The sequence below is a fragment of the Coffea arabica genome, chromosome 2e, assembly GCF_036785885.1.
Source record: "Coffea arabica cultivar ET-39 chromosome 2e, Coffea Arabica ET-39 HiFi, whole genome shotgun sequence".
Classification (NCBI taxonomy): domain Eukaryota; kingdom Viridiplantae; phylum Streptophyta; class Magnoliopsida; order Gentianales; family Rubiaceae; genus Coffea; species Coffea arabica.
Genome location: NC_092313.1, coordinates 35,148,550 through 35,170,982, shown reverse-complemented (window position 1 = coordinate 35,170,982; position 22,433 = coordinate 35,148,550). Strand labels below are relative to the sequence as shown.

The window sequence follows — 22,433 nt, the reverse complement described above, 5'->3', positions numbered from 1 at the left end:
TCCTTATAACTTACACATCTAATTGAGAATTTAACAATTTTATTAAAATATTCCAACACCTTATGTACATAATCTAGAAAATTTTGTGTTACTTCCATAAAAACATGAAATTATTTCCATAAACTATGGGAGATCTTTTAGCCACAAGCGAGTTATGAATTAACCATATTTTATTTTCAGCTGTAAAGCACATATGTTCAACTTCTAATCGATTACTTAAACTTAACTTCACTTCTATACTTTCACAGATGCTATTCCTATAAAAGACTCTTACACTCATTCAGAGGAGTCCAAAATGCAAGTTGTGAAGCTCAAACTGCAACTATTATAACATCTTCAACAATTACAGTAGTGTCAAGAAAGACACCACTTAAAATGTTGTTTATTAGGACACTTGCAATTTTACAATGTAGTGAAACTCAGCTGGAAGGTAAAATTACAATATGACAGTAAATTACTGCATCATAAATACACTTCTGAAAGTACAAGCTTTATTCGTGCATGCCCGGCTTAAAATCTATTTGTTCTCTGAAATCTCAATATTCAATCCCTTGGGGAAACGAATACCAGTAGGTGTCCGGATTCTCTCTGCTCCGTTGGTAACTCTCCAGCTGAAAATTCAAATTAGACAAGTTTTTTGATCAGTTATCACTTTCTTCTTGCAATCATGCATATTAAAAAACCGAAGAAGTTAAGTGGACATCAATTTATACTATATAGGAATTAGCTTCTTCTATATGCATTTAAGCGAAGATGGTGGGAATTGTGATTTGGAAATCCTTACGTGTATTTTGTGACCAAGTAATGCAGAAAAATTGACATCTGCACCTTTGCATAGTCAGCACCAACACAAAGCCTCGTACCACCAGCAAATGCCATGAAACTTTTTGATCCCGCATGTAATTCTTTGCCCTTTTGATTGGAAAAACAGCAGAAAAAACCTGAATTATTTTTACATGATTTTGTTTAACTTTTGTTCTGTAAGTTTATCTTTCTCGTGCGTAAATTACTCAAATTTGTCGATGATCAAATTACCTCCCATCGCCATGGATTAAATTCAAGGGGGTTTTCATATAGATTAGGATCCAAATGAACAGATGGTGGACAAACCATTATCGTCCAGCCAGCAGGAATTGTATAACCTGCAAATCATTCGCACTTATTAGTCGGAACTGTAAGTTATAATGGAGGAAAAGAAGAACAAAGGAAACATATAATTTATTTTCTGTATATTTACTCCCATGAAAAAATGCCCAACCCATGTAGTTACTAAAGAGATTTTTTCTTTTTTCTTTTTCCTGCAGGAGAAAGGCATCATCGGTCCAAATAAAGAAAGTGTGACAAATGATTTTCAAGAAGATGCCAAGTGACAGATTGAAGTATACCTTTTACTTCAACTTCCTTGACAACTTTGCGCAAAATCCCAGGGGCAATATTTGCAAGCCTAACTGTTATAATTTATTTTCTGTATATTTACTCCCATGAAAAAATGCCCAACCCATGTAGTTACTAAAGAGATTTTTTCTTTTTTCTTTTTCCTGCAGGAGAAAGGCATCATCGGTCCAAATAAAGAAAGTGTGACAAATGATTTTCAAGAAGATGCCAAGTGACAGATTGAAGTATACCTTTTACTTCAACTTCCTTGACAACTTTGCGCAAAATCCCAGGGGCAATATTTGCAAGCCTAACTGTTTCATTTATAACCTACAGTAGACAACAAAACTTAAGATGTAAATGGCCTAGCTCACTATATGATTCAAATGATAGATACAATGAAATGTCTAGTTAATTGAAATGTACCATGTGCGTGAAAGTCATAGACTTGTACTCTTTCCATGAAACAGCAGAACCTTCTGTTTCTCGGATTTTAAGAATATTTTCATGCTCTCTCTACAAAAACGATTGACTGTTTAAGTATGAAGTAATCTTACATATTTTGTTAGTGTAAACATCCAATCATAACAATGTATACTGTCAGTATATATAGAATATTAATCATTTAAGTATTGAACTTGCACAAGAATTGGAGAATTAAAGGGTAAATACAGATGACAACGGGAGAAATTGCTTCGGAAAGTCACGGACCTTTAGTTCAGCCATAGCACGTGGATGGCCATCTAGATACCTCAAGGCCACAGTCAAAGCTGTTGAAGTCGTTTCATGGGCAGCAAATAGAAACAAAAATACCAGGTCCCTCGCAATTTCTTCATTCAAAAAAGTGTCTTCTTTCTTTATTTCCTCGAGTAAATGGTCCGCAAAGTCATAGTCATTCGTAGCGCCATTAATGCCTGAGCGCTTCTTCTCAAAGATGTCGTGGATGACCTTCATTGCTTTCTTACGTCCCTGGAAAATGAAAATCATAAAAATCATATCGTTCGTTCAATCTGATACAGCATATATGAAAGCATATATATTTTACTTAGTCATATATTTATAATGAATATCTTTTTTTTGAGGTATAATGAACATCGATCTTTGAATATAAAAAGAATTCCAAATGACGAACAACAACAACAATTGATTACTTGTAAGCAAGCATGGAATGGTGTTCCAGGGATGTTGAGAGGAAATGAGATCAAGCCATCCATGAATGCCTTATAACTGTCTCTCAATTTTTGCTGATCCTTGCTTTCTTCATAGCCAAGCATCTTCTTGGCAGCATATTTAAATACCAGCTGGAGAAAATGAGATTGTTAATTACTACTTTTCAGCAATGCTCTGTACGTATAGTCCGAATTCGTCCTGATTAATATAATCAAATAGTAGGATGCTAATGAATTTACCTCTGCAGTTCCATCTTTACCATCTAATTTTCCAAGTTTACTCCAAGATCTTAGAGATTCTTGAGTGCTCTCATCCATTTCATATATTAGCTTCTCTCTTAAGGCTTCGGGGCTAACAAACTTGAACGTTAAGCTCTTGAGGTACTTGTGGAAGCCTCCATGATGGGCAACGACACTTTGTTTCCCAATTATCTGGAAGAGACTCTCAGTATACCAAATTTGGAAAGCATTACCTTCTTGCTGGAAGACGCGGTAGTTGACGTCAGCATCAGTTGATACAACGATTGGCTGCCCAACTATACTCGTGCGAAAAATTGGCCCGTACCTGAAATTTCCCAAAGAGAAAAAAAAAAAAAGGAAACAATGAAAAGCTAGTTAAGATAAAATATTCTTAACTATTACTGCTGTCATATTATTAAAATATATATATATGTGTGTGTGTGTTAGCTGGTTAAGAAGTGGTTAGATAACCACTGGAGTATTGAGGTTGGCCTAATGATTAGGAGAGGGTGTTAGACTTTTATCCACAGTCTAGTTTAAGATTCAAATTCTGTATCGGATAGTAGGAAATGAGAAGGGTGCGAAGAGAAATAGGAGGCAAAAAAAAAAAAAAAAGGTTAGACATACCTAGCCGCTCTTTTTTGTACGAAAGGTGGAATATCATCGGATGCATAAGGGGTGAAGTACTCAATTGTTTCTCCTATAATTGGTAATCCCATCGAACCTGGTGGTAATACCCCGTTACACTTGGGGTTTCTCCACCGATATACCCAGTGGCTGAAAAGCACAATAATGAGAGCAATAATAGCACAAGCAAACAACATGGTCCTTGGTTAGTGATGGAAATGTAGGGGAAAAATGAGAAGAGAGGAGCTACAATTGATGTTGTTTGCTATGAAGGAATCTTGGAAGTTGGAGCTGCTTAAATAGGCAAAAGGCAAAATGGGCTCCGGTGGACAGTCAATGTAAAGACCAATAGCGCTTGGTCACGACGGCTAGAGAGGCCCAAGAAAAAGTCTATCTTGTACACCGCCGGCTTGGGGGGGTTTGGGGGGTTTAGTAGTTAAGTGCTGCGGAGCACTTCAAAAGTTGCCGGCTTTTGAAGTGTCTTCGCAGAGTCCATTTATCGAAACACTCATACAAAAAACTGTGAGTTATGAAAGGGTACACCGCCGGCTACAGATTCAAGCCACTTGCGACGAAGAAAGATTGTGATATTAGGAAAGCTCTGCCACTATTTTTGGTAATAACGATTTTAAATCTCACTGAGGATACAGAGTGCCTTAGCGACCCTCAAAGCTCGTCCGGAACTTGACATTGCATCCTCACTTGTAGCCTAATTGAGTCATTACCTTGATAAATAAATCTTATCTACAACTTTTTGTTCGACACTTGTAGTTGTAATTTCTAAAACTTAAGGGAAGTTTTGTGCAATTATTGGAAACCATGCGGGAGGTATGTGGAATTAACCCAATTTTCGAGTTTGCCAAATTGTTCTTTGGGATAATTTCGAAAACCTGCTCTGAGGTTTCTGACAAATTCACTGAGCTCTTATAAGGCTTAAAAAATTACACTTACCTCCTTTGATTTGATAGTTTTAGTAACAAAATCTTAAAATAATATTAATTTGGACAATTTTTTAAATGAATACCCAAAATGTCCTTGTGGAATGAGTCTTAATTTATTTTTCTATATAATTATAAGATTATTTAGTATAATTATAAGGAAAAATGCCAAATTTTTCATGTCTATATCTGCTATTTGATAAACGACTATAATAATAATTTTACTACTATAATATGATATTTTTTATAGTATTTTATTATGAATTTAGATTTATAAGATAGAAAAGAAAATGTTGAAATAATTCATTTAGAATCTATAAATTTTTTGGAGTAGTGGGATTATCATAATTTAGTAGTGCTTTTGGGCCATTTCTTTTTGATTTATTGTTAATTTTAATACTAAAAAAATAGAAAACAAAGATCAGTAAAAACATTGGATTACAAATAAAATTAACTTGTCAAAAAAAATCATTAGTTCGACATTTGGTTATAATTGAAACCTAGATGCAATAGTGGTAGTTCTATAGAAAGAATGAAAAAATAATTTTAAAACTCATTCTAAGTATAAGCATACCAAATAAAAGAATTTTATTAAAATATTTAAGGATAAAATTGCCATTTTAAATGAAAAGGAAGATATGTGTAATTTTTTAAAGTTCAGGAGAACTCAGTAAAATTGTCAGAAATCTCAGGGGAGGATAATGCCGGTTGGATTTTAATAATTTATATATATCTTTTTAATAATTTATTTTTTTTATTTTGACAAAAAATATTTAATTAGTTGAATGTCAGAATCGGGGGGTAATGCCTATTGGATTTTAAACAAACAGCCGTGCCCCGACGTCGTTGTCGGAGTGAAAGAGGAGTTTGACTACAGAGTTGCAGAGGAGACCTGCAGCTAGATATTTTCTTCCTCTGAAAAGTATTTTTTTGTGTATAATAAATACTATTCTTAAAATTCTTCCGTCGCTGACTCTTCCTGTTGTTGTTTCTTATTGACTTGTGGTAGTAACAAAAAGTTGAATTGACATTAAAGTTAGGAACAAGCGGTTGAAATACGTGTCAAGGTACATGCACGAATAAAATAATTTTTTCAAGGTACCTAAACATACAAGAATGGAATAAAACAATTTTGCATGAGACGTTCTTCACATTACGTGTCACAAGAATGAAAAATAAACAAAATTATCCTTTTGCTGTTGCATTCTAGAAGCAAATCTCAAAGTGTGTTCAGTTTAAAAGTAGGGGGGGCGTGTGCATCTATAGAGTCAAAGTAAAATATTTATTTATTCAAATAAGATTTCTATTATTACAAATCTCTACCCTGTATATTGTCATATATTTTAATGCTATAATACTTTTTAATGCCCTGGTGGTCATTGAAGTTTTCAAGTCTCAGAAACTTGAAAAGTAAGAAGGTAAAGTAGTAAATTTGAATATAAAATTGGTAAATTTAGCCACAAAAACAACAATTTAAAGTGCTTTTAGCACCTATGAACTGAGTCAGAATTTTGACTTCTTTTCCAATGAACTGTACTTGGTTGAGCCTCACTTAGCTTCAACTTTCTGGTCTGATGCATCTAGAGTATGAGAGATTTTCTAAACAAAATTTTACTTCATTTGCAAAATTTTCAAATGTTACTCATGTGCTAATGGTGATTAACAGCAGGTATGAAGGTGCTTTGAACAGATTTATAGACGAGATCAACTCCATTGCAGCATACGAACGGTGGGAAGGGTCAGTGCATAGCACATGCTTGCTTAATCTTGTTCCTGGTCCCGGAAACAATGGCGTTGGAGTAATAAAGTTCACCTAAAATTTTGGATAGTGTATTATTTAGAATAATTACTGTAACACTTTTTGTGATGTGATGTATGTGAGATAAAAAGTAGTTGAAAATATAAAAAGATAATTTGGAAATGTGTTTGTGATGCAAGTAAAATATTATTTGAAATAATTTTGGTATCCAAACACTCCCAGTACGTGAACTCATAAAAAGATTCATGCATTGAACTTTTAGGAGTGTCTCAGGAGTAAATGAGTAAATGGAGAAATTAAATAGAAATATATCATCTAATTTATATAAATCACAAATAATTTGCAACAATCCAACAAAGAAAGTATGGCGATATCAATGGGACGGAGCGGATTTTTCTATGGCCTGACCCTCTTTATCATTGAATTGTATATGGTAAGAATGGTATGGGCCTTCCCATCGGAGGAACGTGAATCTGGTGCCATTTTAGCACGACACGTAGCTTCAACGCATGTGCTGCTCCCGAAACTGACATTATTGTTTTTTCTTCTCTCTTTCCCCACAAATTCCAAAGCAATCTCGTGTACGGGATTCCGGCAAGTTGATATCAACAAATAAAAGAATAAAAAAATTCTCTTGGGCCACACCTCATAATTTGATTTTCATGGACACGACGCTGGGGATAGTCATAATTTACCGCACTAAAATTTTGCCGCTTTAGTTGTTCTAATCAAGGCTCACAAATTACGAAAACAACATTTCTTTTAAGTATCGTTTCGTGATTAAGACAATCAATCATATGATATAATATGGCATCGCTTTTGTAATATAATTTATACTCCTTCCGTTCAATCATTTTAAAATATTTCCAAATATTTATCATATTTTAATCTTTCTTTTTAATATAAGTTTTCTCTTTAATCACATACATGTTACTATTCAAACTAGTATGAATACTCGTGCTATGCATGGTGCTGACATTATTGAAAAAAATGAAAATAAAAGGGTGAATAAAAAAAAGTTAAAAAATTGTGCCAATATAATTAAAATATAACATCTATCTAACAATAGTTTGAAATATGATAGAATGTGTATTATTCAAGAACTGCCTTTTTTCAGAAGATGGATCCTGAAAAAATAATAGAAATTTATATTAGAAAATGAATGATATATGAATAAAAATGAATGTAATTGAATGTTGTTAAAATGAAATACTTACAAATATTATGCATTCGATTTGATAATCTTGCATGAAGATGCGAACACTCTTCACACAAATCAACTTTTAGTACGAAAGCCAAAATTGGTGATTTAATTAATTCTGTTGAATTTTGTGGAGTGCGTACTACAAATGAAAATGCACGATCTTTGCATGAATTGATTCGTTGGTTGAACAATCTATCACCATTTTCTTGAGAATTAAGTACGCACGAAATTCAAAATTAACGTATTTTTTTACATAGCATATAAATAGCATTATAAAAAATAAATATATATAAAAAAATTCTACCTTCCTTTGTAATTCTCTGAGATAAGAATCATCACAACCAAATACGAATCGTGCATGTCTGTCTTGTAGATTAAGATACATGTTACCACTGGAATCTCTGATTTGTATGTTAACATTATATCTGTTTCACAAATAAAATGTTATATACAATACAAAAAATATGTTGAAATTAAAGATACACGAAATTAATTACCTAACAACAGTGTCGACCACGTCATTACAATGCATACATACTGTTTTTGAACAATGACCTTCACATAGTTGTCCACAATTTTTGCATAGCCTATAAAACATGTACGTTTCGTTTTCTAAACAAATGTTTTCTCCTTTGTTATCTTGCGAGTTTAAAATTTAGCTGACGTTGAAACGTTTGTAGGCGGGCATGTTCCATAGTGGTATTAGGTTAAAGGCTAAGATGAATACCATAAAAAAGTTGAAGGAGGTAATAAGTTCTTGGGGAAAACGCAAGAAAGATCTCCTAATTGGAGTGAGCACGCAAGAAAGTTGAATGAGGATACTATGTTTTGGAGAACTTTTAATTGGAGTGGAATTCTTAAATTGGAGGACTCTTAATTGGAGTGGAAAAGTGGGGGAAATGTAGAGAAAACGTGAGCATGATTATAGGATTTTTAGAAGCGGTTATAGGATTAGTTAAAAGATAAACATTTTTTAAATTAGAGAACTCTTAACTGGAGTGGGAAACGTGGGGGAAATGTGGAGCATTGCAAGTTACGGCAACGTGCCAGTGGCATCTAGTCCTAATTTTTTTGAATCAAAATCTAGTCCTAATTGGTTCTGCTGTTTCTTGATCATATTGTATGCTTCCGAATTCTACTTAGCGTTTAATAATTGATAATGGCTTATTATATTCTTTCATGGTATTGGACAGGCAAAAACCACACCAGAAGTATGGTAAATTTACTATAAACTCCTAATATTATCTCCCCTAATTTTTGTATACTTTTTAAAAAATTTAAACTTTTGTCAACAATAGGCTGGTCATGCAAATTAAAAAAAAAAGGACTGGTCACACATCTCATTCTTTGCCCTAAAAAACTCAATTCAACAAATTTCTTAGAATAATTGTGAAAAAATCATAACAATGGAGGAACTTGGGTTTGTTTCTTTTTTTTTTTTAGGATCTGAAACAACCCTGTTCATTTTGAAAAAATAAATAAATTGGCCATCTTACGTTCATTAAGAGAGGGAAAATTTTTTGGTCACTGCACATGGATGTCCAGCCATCCTAAAGGGAAAAAAATCAATGGTTCCGTTCTTGCGATTTTTTTTAGGGTTTAATATAGTAAGCCCCTTAACTTTACATTTAGTTGCACTTTACCCCCTCAACTTTGCATTTAGTTGCACATTTGTGAAGTAGATAGTGGGAAAGTTTTAAATTTTAAATTTGACTGGTGATAGAGTTGGTTATAACGTTACATTTAGTTGCACATTTATGATTTTTTTGAAACATGATTGTAATTTGTAAAGCTCATTTGTAGGGATGGTTATAGGATTAGTTTAGTGATAAATATTTCTTAATTATAAAAATATAAAATTGTATTAAAATAGCATACAAATGAGCATTTGTCTTTAATTAAGGAGTAAAAAGGATTTAAAGTATAAATAACAAACTATAAACGGTTTATGAAATAGATAGTGGGAAAGTTTTAAATTTTAAATTTGTCTGGTGATAGGGTTGGTTATAACCCACTACTTTTTATATATTAAAATAAATACAAAAATCTATAAAAAAGAATGAAAAATTTGGAAACGATTGAAAGGGTCTCTCCTAAAAACCCACTCTGCAATATATATTGATATAGATTTAAAATTTTAATTTGTCTATAAACATCACAATTAAACTACTATTTTTAAAATATTGGATTCTCCGAATATGACTAAATAATTGAGATGAATGAAGTATATATATAAATATATAAATAATTTAAAATATAAAAAAATAATTAAAAAACGTATTCATAACGCAAATCAAATAATATTTCAAATAATTTTATATTCAAACACAGCTATCTATTAATTATGATTGCTTTTATAAAGATAAGGAAAATAAAAAAGTAGGCCCGTGCATTCGTAAATCTTATCAAAGCAACTTTGGAGTAAACTGCCAAAGGTACACGCAGCACCACTACGTGATGTTCACATTTGTATTATATGATTTGAAGGAAGACAGCAACATGGCAGGAAGGGATTGGCAGGTTTGTCACACCTTTCCAACGACTAGTCTTAGGCATCTGTTTAGGAAAGCTGACGAAAGAAGACTTTTATATTAAACATTTCTAAATTTGTTGAAAATGATTGCAAGGACGTCTCTAGAAAGTCTGCTTAATCTATATAGAATATATAATATCTAAATATATAAAAGAGAGAGTTGGAGAATGAACAGTAGCTTTTTGGTCAAGCGGTTATGCCGTGATTTTTGTGATTTTGAGGGGCGCTTTGGTCTTTTGGATCTTTTATATGCATCTTTTACTACTGCTACATGTTGTACCAATGAAAATGGCAGTAAGATATCCGGCAAATTACTCAAGTGCTGAGCTCAACATTTTTTGTCAGTATATCCAACTAGATTTTTACTGCAACGGTATCCAAAATTCTTTGTGCAAATAAGCGACGAGTCAGATACACAAATTGCCACTATTATAAACCCCATCTATATAAATTCTATCAACAACTAAATCACTAAATATTATTCACTTATTTTTGCCTACCATACAACATCACCAATCAAAAACTTTTTGATGTACTTTAGTAGAGAAGAAACAGAGCATATGGTAAGATCAATATTTTCAACAAAATATATTGCAAATCAAAATCCACTTTAATTTTTTCTTACTTTTGCTACTAATTTTCAGGTCATACCAGCCAAATTTTTGCCGCATATAGGATGCCATATGCGAAGAACAGCAATACTAAAAAATGGAAACAAATTTTGGTTTATTAGATTACATGAAAGTCCCGCAAATTCTAGCTGGAAAGAATTTCTATGCGATCACCAAATACAAGAAAATTTCATGATCCAATTCTTTCACGTAGGTGTAATGGCCTTTCGAGTGCAGATATTTGCTCCAAATCGTTGCTCAACTTTCTATGAATGGAACATTTTACCAGCCCAAGACTATGGCCAAACGAATACGGTATGGTACAAAATTATTACTCTCTAATTAAACACAATTTATCAACCTAATTGTTATCCAAAAAAACTGCAGGAACATTCTGCCCAATAGAAGGACTACTAACAAAGTTTCAATTCTATGTGACAATACAACCATATGATATAGACTACTTGGTAATTTTCATATTACACAAAATATTTAGCATATCAGTGTATCAATATTCTTACAAAAATTTCACATCTTTTTATGACAGGAATTACATCCAGATGATGCCTTCCATATTCTACCAAATAAAGATAGCATAATTGTGCTCTATTGTCAACAAAAGACTTGGGACATAAAAGTTGAGGAAAATTATTTAACAAATGGATGGAAAAAGTTGACAAATTTTCATTTAATTAAAGTAGATTATACTATCGTATTTACTCACTTAGGATTGAACAAATATGCACTTCAGATATTTGACGATGAACTTTTTCAAGTGTATCCAATATAATCTAAATACAATTAAAATGTTCACAAACTCAACGCAGTTATTTAACATTGTTACTCTAATAAACATAGTCCAATGAAATCCACTGAATAACATTGTTCACAAACTCAACGCAATTATTTAACATTGCTACTCTAATGACATCAATTCCGGATGCACTTTTGTTCCACTATCATGTAACTATCAACCCAACTATGCATGTAATATCTTATGGACTGACTTCCATCCATGTAACTGCACTTCCTGCACTTTGTAACCATCTTTTTGTTCTACTTTCATGTAACTATCAGTCCAACTATGCATGTATGTGAGAATCCGTATTTTTTTTTCCATTTTCTAGGTTTTATTAAATTCAATGGCTTGTTTTCTGCATTTTCGTGATTAGAAAAATTTCTAGATACTTTTAAGGAGCAGATATAGTTTTTAAATGATTTTTCTAGTATCGCATAGTTTTTAAGAAATTAAGAGCGTATACCGGACGTGGGACCCACTAGGACGAAAAGTTCGGAAAAATTCGGCCAGTTAGGTTAAGTTTTGGATACTGGATTTAATTTACCGGGTGTTAAGAGATAATTAGAGGTTGCTATTTGGATTGGTGTGAGAGGAAACAAAAAGATAGAGATGCATTAAATAAAGTGACAAGTGTCACTTGGCTATTGGGTTGACCTTTTGACTACTATTCCATGTTTTACCATTTGACTAAATAAACTAAAAACTTACCAAAATTTGCTTCATTTCCAAGCTCTTGTGGCCGGCCAACCTCAAGGAAAAAAGAAAGAAAACCTCTTCAACTTCTTGATTCCCTCTTGCTCAAATCCACTAACTCAACCATCTATTCTTGTTTTTGTTCCATAGAAAACCTTAAGTGAGTGATTGTGAGGTGTTTAGTGGAGTTGTTTGGAAGGCTAAGGTGATTAATTGCTCTCTCTCTTGTATTGCTAAGGTGAGTAGTGAAGGACCCCTCTCCTTCATCTAACGATGTTTAATTCATGATTGGTGGTGGTATAAGATGCAATTTTATGGATTATATCTTGATTTTTGGTTGAATTGGTGAAGTTTTATAATTATTGGTGATTTTTCTGTTTTCATATGAATATGATTATGTGGTCATGTATGATGATTGGAAATGATATTTAAGGAAGATAGAAGGTGGAAAAAGTGGTTAATTGCAAGCAATTTCTGTTTTGAAAAGAAAATTGGAAAGTTAGGGTTTCATTGTTCTTCATTCTGTCTGGCACTGTAGCTCATAGTTAGAGGCCGAATTGGCTTTGGGTTAAAACATGAAAGTTATAGGGAATGATATTGTAGAGATGCTTGTAAAATTTCAGGTCAATCGGAGTAGTGTACCTTGAGAAAAGATGGAATTACCCTTGCTGCCCTGGTTTTACCCGAATTTGATAGTTGCGTCTGTAATTGGTTATTTTGGTTGAGAATACTTCGGAATTGGTTGTTGAGGTCTTCTGATGAATTGTATCCCTGTTTCTTAGCTTTCGGATGGCTTTGGAATTACTGGATTTGGACTTAGGTAAGCCTGATTTATGATGTTTGCACCAGAATGCGATTTGTGAACCTGTTTTTGCGGTTCTAGTGTAGTATATTGCATTTTTGACCTGGTTACACTCGAAACTGGGCTGAGTGACCTTCTGCAACATTGTAGCCCTATCTCTTAGCTTCGAAACGGTGTATCTTGCACCTTCATCCGAACCTTCATCCGATAATCGTAGTGCCTTTGGTGCCAAAACCGCAAAATGATATCAAAAACTATTTTTTTTGGGTTAGCGCTTAACTCCATTTCCGGATTTTTCTGGTTTCCTCTAATACTTATGTATGCTTATGGAACCCTATTTTGGTAATATTTGGCATTGGTTTATGACTCGTTATCGAGTCTCATTGTACTTGTTTGCATATTTTAGGGCGTGACGGTGGTTCACGACGCTCCTTTGACGGAGGTGCATGAAATATCATTTTCAAGTTTGGTGAGTGTACTACTCACTTGTGTGTTACTCTATGGCTTTGATATTTGAACTGGATGTGTTGAATGTTTACTGCACCTTCGATATTGATTTAAGTGAGGGTGTACTTGATCACTCTCACTTATATGCCTTATATCATTGTTTATCATGTTATTGGAATGTTACATGAAATGAAAGTACTTGACTTGGTATCGTTTGGACGAGTATCCAACGACCATGATTGTTACCATTGAGCTCAACCCCATTGGTAGTTGATTGAATCGAGCCGGCGAGGGCTTGGTCGTGCCAATTAATGAACCTTGGGGACTGTTATATGGAATCTTGTAGTATGAGAGACTCTCGATTCCGGTATACTCGAGTAATACCACATTGCAAGTGTTTGGAGTTCGGGCTCGGTAGGGGTATGTTGGGTGGAAGGAATGGAAGTAAAGTGGAGTCTACGGTTGGTTACTTTGAAACATTGACGGAGAGTCAATGAGGTTCGATCAAGAATGCAAACGAGGAAAAGGGCTCTTGAGAGCCGCCCGTATCCTTTTATCACCACTTTTTATGTGTGACTTTGCTTACTTTTGATGAATTGGAATGAAAAGCTTTATGCTTATGTAAACTTTGCTGCTTGAGTGGTATTATCTCACTGGGCGTAAACTCACCCTATTCCTTTTGTTTTCCTTACAGGAAAAATAAATACTTTTGGACTGGATTTGATAGTTGGTTGCCGAATTGAGCTAGATGGATATATCTTTTGTATAGCTCTTTGATTGAAACCCTAAATGTACTTTTGGGTCCGTTTCTCTTTTGATTTGGCAAACCATACATGTATCCACTTTTGAATACTTTTGTATGCCACTTTGGATTGTAAATGCTAAATGTCAAGATGTGAATGTTTGCTTGATATTTGGTTGGGTTCTGACGGGTCGGTTACTATTCATGGCCGGCTCCGATTTCATTTTTTTTTATTTTGGGATTTTGACTTGTTTACGCGCGTTTGTAAGTTCCGGAACGTATTAGATTGCTCTAAACTGCTCGTTAGTCCTGGCGAGAGCTGGGCAGGCGGTCCGCTAACCTCTTTGGTTCGCCTTAGGGGAAGGTGGGGCTGTCACAATGTAACTATCTTGTGGAGTGAATTCCATAAATGTAACAACACTTCCTTCGCTTTGTAATTTCAACTATACTTTTTCCCACCTTTATAATCACTTAACCCACACCACATAATTTATATTAATCATATAATTCTCTACACTACAACAAATACACAATAACTAAAAATTGTGCAACTTAACACGGGAAATATTAGCTCTCCTGCGCATCGTGCAGGCCATCCCACTAGTAATATAATAAAAGCGGGAGTTGGCAAATGAATAGTGACATTTTGGTCAAGCGGTTATGCTGTTATTTTTGTGACTTCGAGGGGCGTTTTGGTCTTTTGGAATTGGATGGCAATGGCTATGCTGGAAATTGATCTTTGGTCAAGCAGTTATTCGGTAATTATGGACAACTTTGTTGGCTTTTGTATTTGTCCTTCAGGTGTGTGTTTGGTTTCTCCAAGTGAGCCGCACAAAGCTCCTACTTTTCCTCCTAAGTCGCACCTGTTCCCACTTGAAACTCCTAAACGGAGTTGCTTCGGTCTTTTATCTTCTTCAACTGGATTAAGTATACACGGATTCTTTCTTTTAATCTTCTATTTATTTTCTTTATTAGAAAATTTTTAGTGCCCTTATTTTTATTATTATAGTTTTCATTCTATTTATATGTGCGTGCTAAGCCATGAACTTATTTTCTCTTTATAAAAGATAATATCTAACAATATAAAAGGGGAGAGTTGGGTTATGAATAGTACTTTTTGGTCAAGCGATTATGCTGCAATTATTGTTGGATGTGGAGGCTATTTTTGTCAATTGACTATTTTGGTTATTTCCCGTTGGTGGTTTACTTTGTGAGGCGGTAAATAAAAGCTCTGTGTGTGCCTCTCTTTCTATGCAATTTATTACTCATTGCATTGGGTGGAGTAGTTGTCTACCATGTTGACAAGAAACTTCTAATTGCATGATTCCCAAAAATTGAACTGAAAAAAAAATTGAAGTCCAACATTGTCATCACAGGTAACGAAAATTGGCTAACGTGTCAAGATTTGGAATTAAAAATGGTTTATAATCCTTCTACTATTTAAGACGCACAATTATAAAAAAAAAAATATTAGTCTATATATCCAAATTAAATGTATATAATTATTACAAATTTTTTTATGCCCTTATCTTTATTGTTATTTTTCCATTCTATAAACATAAAATTATTTCCGCCCTGTATGTGAGTTAGATGGTTAACTTACTTCCTTTTTAAAAGAATTAATTTCTTATTTTACTAACATATTCGTATTTAATATATATAATTATTATAAACTTTTATAACACATTCATTTTTCCTAATGACTCTAAACTGAAAAGCAATATGGTGTGCTATTTTTTTTTTATTATTTTAGTCAAACATGTAACATTAATTAGATTGTTTCTTACATTAAAAAACTAAAGTACTCTAAATTTAAAAAAAAAATAATATAATTATATATATAATACAAAAGAGAGAGTTGCCCTATGAATGGTATTTTTGGTCAAGTGGTTATCCTGCAATTATCTAACAATATAAAAGGGAGAGTTGCCCTATGAGTAGTGTTTTTTTGTCAAGTGGTTATCCTGCAATTGTTATTGGATGTCGGGGCTGTTTTCATCAAATTGCCTGTTCTATTTGTTTAAAGCAGGTATAGTTTTGGTGCATTTACGAGATCACAAGTATTCTTATTGTCGTATTTTCTAGTGCAGACAAAATAACTCTTTCCTGATATCCCATTGTCAGGAAAGATACCAAAGAGAAATTAAAGAACTCTCTCAAGGATTGGCAAATATGTGTTGACCTGGAAGGTCTCCCCAATATCTTCAGGGATTCAAGCACTAGTTTGTCAACATAAATCAAGGTATGCTTCCGCAATTTTTCTGTTAATTTATTTCTTAATAATCGCCATATAGATTTTGATAGGTGATGGTTTTCACCAAAAGTTAAATATAAACATTCACCCTAACAGTCATGCATTTTTTTTATCTGTGTATGAGGTGATGTAATGCAATGAGCTCTAATTTTCTTAGAAGTCCATTTCTCAATTATCTGCTCCATTATTGGACATGATAGATCTAACTTCATTTTGGGTATGATTTGCTACAGGGGATGTTGCCAAATCAGTTTGTCCCTACAAATGTATATCTAAAAGGTACAGAATGCCCAACTGCCATACCCCTTTTGAAGAGTTGATACATACTCTTGAAGTTCCCTAGCCATTCTCACTCTTATCAGCGTGTCTTGCACTCCTTCTAGCTCTAGTATTGAGCACTTTGAGGATCAAATTGGTTGGGTTGGGATGTTCATATATCAATGTGAATTCAACTGGGCTCCAAAATCATCATCATTCTCCTTATCTTCTCACTTTATCTGACGTACGGTCTTCATTTACTTTTTGGTTCTAGGATGCATCTATGTAGTATTGCCAAATTGGCAATTTTTATTTTTATAGTAATTTATTTGCGTAACATCTAGGTCTGTGGTACCAGAGCCGAAGAAACTCAGAGCCATGTCCACATGATGTACTTTTATGGGTTCCAATACTTTTAGATAACCGTATAATCTCCCTATTTGCCCCCCAATGCAATTGTCGAGATTGTGTAAACATTCACATGTAATCTGAAGTTTTTGGGCAATAGGCAAGGGTTTAGAAGAAAAAACCTTGTTCACCTTATATCTAGGAGTTTAATTTATTAGTTCTTTTGTCATTTTTTATTACGAGAAAATTTTGATTGTTGTACATATTTTTCTTTGCCATTTTAAAAGACTGTGCTTAAGTTTATGATTATTTAGTGTCTTTTGAGTTTTACACCTGAAAGATATTAGTCTTTCTTCTTATTCATTAATCTTTATTCCACAAAGATACATAAGTTAATCTTTACTGAGTCAGAATTTTGACTTCTTTTCCAATGCACTGTACTTGGTTGAGGCTCACTTAGCTTCAACTTTCTGGTCTGATACAGCGAGAATATGAGAGATTTTCTAAACAAAATTTTACTTCATTTGCAAAATTTTCAAATGTTACTCATGTGCTAATGGTGATTAACAGCAGGTATGAAGGTGCTTTGAACAGATTTATAGACGAGATCAACTCCATTGCAGCATACGAACGGTGGGAAGGGTCAGTGCATAGCACATGCTTGCTTAATCTTGTTCCTGGTCGCGGAAACAATGGCGTTGGAGTAATAAAGTTCACCGTTGTTAGGAGTATGTTTAGTCTAAGTATGACCATTCTTGTATATGATCCTGCACATCGCAAGCATTATACAAAGGAATTCGGTGTATTGAATTATAATAGCTTTAAAAAGTTTATTTAAGCAATAAAAGTTATTTAATTGAGAATTTTATCTGCATATCAGTATCCAATTGCTTGATTACATATTTGCTAAAGTTGTAAATTAACCAAAGTCTGGGCATCCTCATGCGTTGCATTAGGGCTCACACAGATATTCTAGTCCAAAGAACAAAGAACCTGAGATCATCTACAAAGGTGTTGGAATTGGAATAGAAGTTGGAAGATGAAAATTTGACGATTCTACTCTTCAAACAGGGCCAATTCCAATCTTCAAGCAGTAAATTCCATAGACCTACTTGGAACCATTTTTGCTATCTCAATGGAATTTCCATAGAACTTCTTCCTGCAAGAATATGAAATACTTACTTCAAGTGTATTCACATTATATTCACACTTTCGAGTGTATATCCATTTGCACAAATTCAAAGAAAGAATTTAGAAATCCAAAACCATTATACTCAATGTCATTTAACATTGCACTTAATTGCAACTTTAAAATTCATACTCACAAGTTGCAAAAATAACATGGTACCACATGAAATTCTACACATTCTTTTTTTTCGTTATTCACAATAAAAATCCATATTATTGAGAATCTTCAATAATATATCAGATTCTTTGCATTAATTTTTAGCAAAGGAAAAAAACCCCCACTATTTTAGTGCATTAATGATACACAACTAAACACACATCACATTCAAAGATCAAGTTCTTTGCATATTAGCATAGAAATTACTATGAAACCCCACTATTTTTCACAACTTTATAACATGCAATGGAGTATATATCTATTGCGATTAGAGTAAATGACCCAATTAATCATACCCATTGGAAGTTTACTTTTACTTGTTAAGAAGGCACCTTTAAAAATTTCTTTCAAAATGCATGGCAGCAACTTGTCTAGTGCAGCAACAAGTTGTAATTGTTCAGCAATTTGAACTCTTTCGGATCTACTTCTCTAGTGCCATATTTTCCTATTAAGCCTTGCAAGACTTTTGGTATTAGGACAAGAAGTTTCATAGAAACTATAAAAGTCATTATAATACTAGTAATGGAATTCAACAACTTCCCTTTTTCTTCATAAGCATTCTTTTATTGTTAACATGTTTCATTAGTTGAGATCTTCTCATTTTTCGTCCATAGGTAGGCTATTCAAGTCAAGTGACTTGTAAGTTGAACTCCATCTTGTTCTGAATCACTTTAAAATTGTTGCTCCGCTGGAACAATTATACAAATGTCAAATAGAAAAATTAACAATGGTTATAATAATAATAATAATAATAATAACAATAATAAAATTAACTATAATAAAATAGTCAAAATAATAATATAATAATGCACAAATGTAATGGGTTGAGGTATGGATATTTCGCTCTCTTTAAAATGATGCAAGCCTCTGCAAAAGAATCAATTTCGGTGTCGTAGAATCTTCGGCTTGTCACTCCCAGGATATAACAGTCTAACCACACATGCTGTTACTCTCATTAGTCTGTACAACTGAGAGAGTATTACTCTACAAACACTTTTTTTTTTCTGCCAGTCTATGAGATAGAAAATAACAAAAGAGTAGATATTTTCTCTTATGAATTGTAGCTCAAAAAACATAAGTTGTTGTAGTATGTAGCAGTTATCAAGTAATTAAGACCACAACAACAATCTAAGATTTGGTAAAACTTTCAAATATCTAAGATTTTCAACAAACCTAGGATTAAACAAATATCATGGCCCCACAATTCTTTACGAGCCAGAAACTACAAATGAAGTTTCAAATTCTATCCACTATTAATAAAAATTGCAATTCTTCAAGTATTGTTTTACCTTATAAGATGGAAGGAGCAATACTTACTGCATAATTATACTTGTATTGTTTCTTGGCTTGATTTTGGTGAAGAAAAACAATTAGTCGAAGCTCAAACTGCAACTATTATAACATCTTCAACAATTACAATAGACATCTTCAACAATTAAGGAGGTAATACACCTTCACTCTCCAGGAGTTTTATTTTTGAGTGAAACAAAAAACCAAAAAAAGTTTATGGAAAAGGTAAAAAAGAGGTTGAATTTTGACGACAGTGCTGTTGTAGATTCGGTAGGGAAGGCTGGAGGTCTGGCTTTATTTTGGAAACACTGGATTAAAATGATAGAAGTGGAGGTCTCTAGTTTTTACATCACTGCTCGCATGATGGATATGGAGGCAAGATGTGAATGGGCCTTTATTGGAGTATATGCTAGTACGGATGATAGACAGAGACGAAGCCAATGGAGGGAGTTAGAAGGAAAAATGAATCAGTGGGGGGAGAGGTGGATCATGGCGGGAGATTTTAATGATATCTTGACAAATGGGGAGAAATGGGGGGGAAGACAAAGACCAGAGTGGAGCTTCACTGATTTTAGGGGGTTAGTGAATCGAAATGATTTAGTGGATATAGGTTATGAAGGAAAGCCTTGGACATGGGTCTCTCATTGGGAGGGAAAGGAGATAAGAGAACGGCTAGATCGTGCATTAGCAAATCAGAACTGGGCTATGCATTTTGAATCAGTAAAGTGTGTTCATATTCAAAATGAGGCCTCTGACCACAGTTTGCTTATGATTGACACTATACCAAAAAAAAGCCAACAAGGGAGAAGGTTCTATTTCGATAAACGCTGGGCTCAAAATCACCAAATCCAGGGAGAAATTGATAGAGCATGGGAAGAACCACAACAAGGCTCCAAGATGTTCAGTCTGACCAGGAAGATAAAGAACTGCAAAAGAAGTCTAGTACAATGGGATAAGAAAAATAAGACAAATTTTGGAAAAAAGATAAAGGAGTTGAAGAAAATGATCCTGGAAGCAAAGGCAGGAAATTATGAGGAGAAGAATGGGCAGATTGCTGAGTTGAAATTGCAGCTGAGTCAGGCGTACAAACAAGAGGAGACATACTGGGCACAAAAGGCAAGGTGCAGGTGGCTGAGAGAGGGGGATAAAAATACAGCTTTTTTCCATGCACGGGTAAAAACTAGGAGGCAAAGGAATAGACTTTCATGTCTGCAAAAGGAAGATGGGAAATGGTGTGAGACGGAACAGGAGATAGAGGAGGAAATATGTAATTTTTATAAGGCAGTTTACACATCCTCTCAACCGCATGCCTTTGAAGCAGTCACTGAAGGTGTCCCTTGTACAGTCACATTGGAGATGAATGCAAAACTGATTAAACCAGTGGATGAAAAGGAAGTGAAGGCTGCTTTATTTTCTATGCACCCGGATAAAGCCCCAGGTCCGGATGGTATGTCCCCTTTGTTCTTTCAAAGATACTGGAATACTTGTAAAAATGATATTGTGATGGCTATTCAAAGTTTTCTTGCTAGGGGACATCTTTTAAAAGCTTTGAATGAAACAATAGTGACCTTGATTCCAAAGGTAGAAGCTCCCATTAACCTGTCCCAGTATAGACCTATATCTTTGTGTAATGTTGTCTATAGAGTTATTGCAAAGGTGTTAGCAAACAGGCTAAAAAGAGTCATTCCAAACTGCATTAGTCCTGCCCAATCTGCTTTTGTCCCGGGTAGGCACATCCTTGATAATGTCATCCTTGCACATGAACTGATGCATTTTTTGAAAAATAAGAGAACAGGCAGAAATGGTTTCATGACCCTTAAACTTGATCTATCAAAGGCCTATGATAGAATAGAGTGGCAGTTTCTTGGGAGAATGATGATGAAGATGGGTTTTTGTCCCACTTGGGTAAGATGGATCCTTAACTGTGTCACCACTGCAGTCTATTCTTTTAATGTAAATGGCAAAAAAGTGGGATATGTGAAACCTTCCAGGGGAATTAGGCAAGGAGATCCCCTCTCCCCGTATTTGTTTCTTATTTGTGCTGAGGGGTTATCAAACTTGATGAATCAGAGACTCAACAATGCAGTCGTAACAGGGGTCAAGGTGGGAAAGGACTGCCCAAAATTGTCTCATCTTTTGTTTGCTGATGACTCTCTTTTTTGTTGTAAAGCTAACGTACAGGAAGCAAAACAAATGAAAGAGATGTTTGCAGTCTATGAACAAGCTTCAGGACAGGCCATTAACTATGAAAAGTCAGCAGTTTTCTTTAGTGCCAACACAAAACATGAGCTAAGGAAGGAAATCTGTGCGGAACTTGGAAATATGAAGGAGGCGGCCAATGGAAGATATCTAGGACTACCTATGCTAGTAGGGAGATCAAAGCAACAAGTGTTCAGCTATATTAGGCACAAGGTGAAAGATAAGCTACAAGGATGGAAGAGGAATTTGCTTAGCCATGCAGGAAAGGAGATTTTGATTAAGTCTGTGGCAATGGCACTGCCCACGTACACCATGTCATGTTTCAAACTCCCAAAAGTGCTATGTAAGGATATCAATAAGATGATAGCAAATTTCTGGTGGGGAGGTGGAGAAAATGAGAGGAAAATACATTGGACTAGTTGGGAAAAAATGTCGCAGGTGAAGGGAAAGGGGGGGCTGGGTTTTAGGGACTTGGAAAAGTTCAATGAAGCACTCTTAGCAAAGCAACTGTGGAGAATACTGTCCTGTCCAGATTTGCTTGTAAGCAAGATTATGAGGGCAAAGTACCTAGCACAACCACAGAACTGGGAGAAAGACATTCCTGGAGCAGCTTCGTGGACATGGAAAAGTATTTTTGGAACAAGACAACTGCTGACAAAAGGACTAGGAAAGATAATAGGTGATGGGAGAACTGTTGATATTTGGCAGGATAACTGGTTGCAAGGGAGTGAGGAGGGGAGGATTAAGACTAGAAGGGAACCACAGTGTACACTAAGAAAAGTGGATGAGCTGATAGTGGAT

The 22,433-nt window shown here is 34.4% G+C and overlaps 1 protein-coding gene across 1 annotated transcript; it reads right to left on the bottom strand.

Annotated features, from left to right (window-relative positions):
• Positions 1-302: 302 nt before the first annotated feature.
• On the bottom strand, positions 303-3,628 carry LOC140037003 (cytochrome P450 87A3-like). The gene is made up of 9 exons (XM_072080460.1): positions 3,411-3,628; positions 2,784-3,108; positions 2,526-2,675; positions 2,086-2,343; positions 1,801-1,890; positions 1,626-1,704; positions 1,036-1,142; positions 785-912; positions 303-611 (listed from the first exon to the last, which is right to left on the bottom strand). The coding sequence occupies exons 1-9, from the start codon at positions 3,605-3,607 to the stop codon at positions 518-520; spliced, it is 1,428 nt and encodes a 475-aa protein (XP_071936561.1). The 5' UTR covers positions 3,608-3,628; the 3' UTR covers positions 303-517.
• Between the last annotated feature and the right edge of the window lie 18,805 nt (positions 3,629-22,433).

Excerpts from the sequence above, each read along its gene's own strand:
- LOC140037003 (XM_072080460.1), bottom strand. The coding sequence starts at position 3,607 with ATGTTGTTTGCTTGTGCTATTATTGCTCTCATTATTGTGCTTTTCAGC. Across the intron at positions 1,891-2,085 it reads GTGCTATGGCTGAACTAAAG|AGAGAGCATGAAAATATTCT; the intron begins GTCCGTGACTTT and ends TCGTTTTTGTAG. Across the intron at positions 1,143-1,625 it reads CAAGGAAGTTGAAGTAAAAG|GTTATACAATTCCTGCTGGC; the intron begins GTATACTTCAAT and ends AATGATTTGCAG.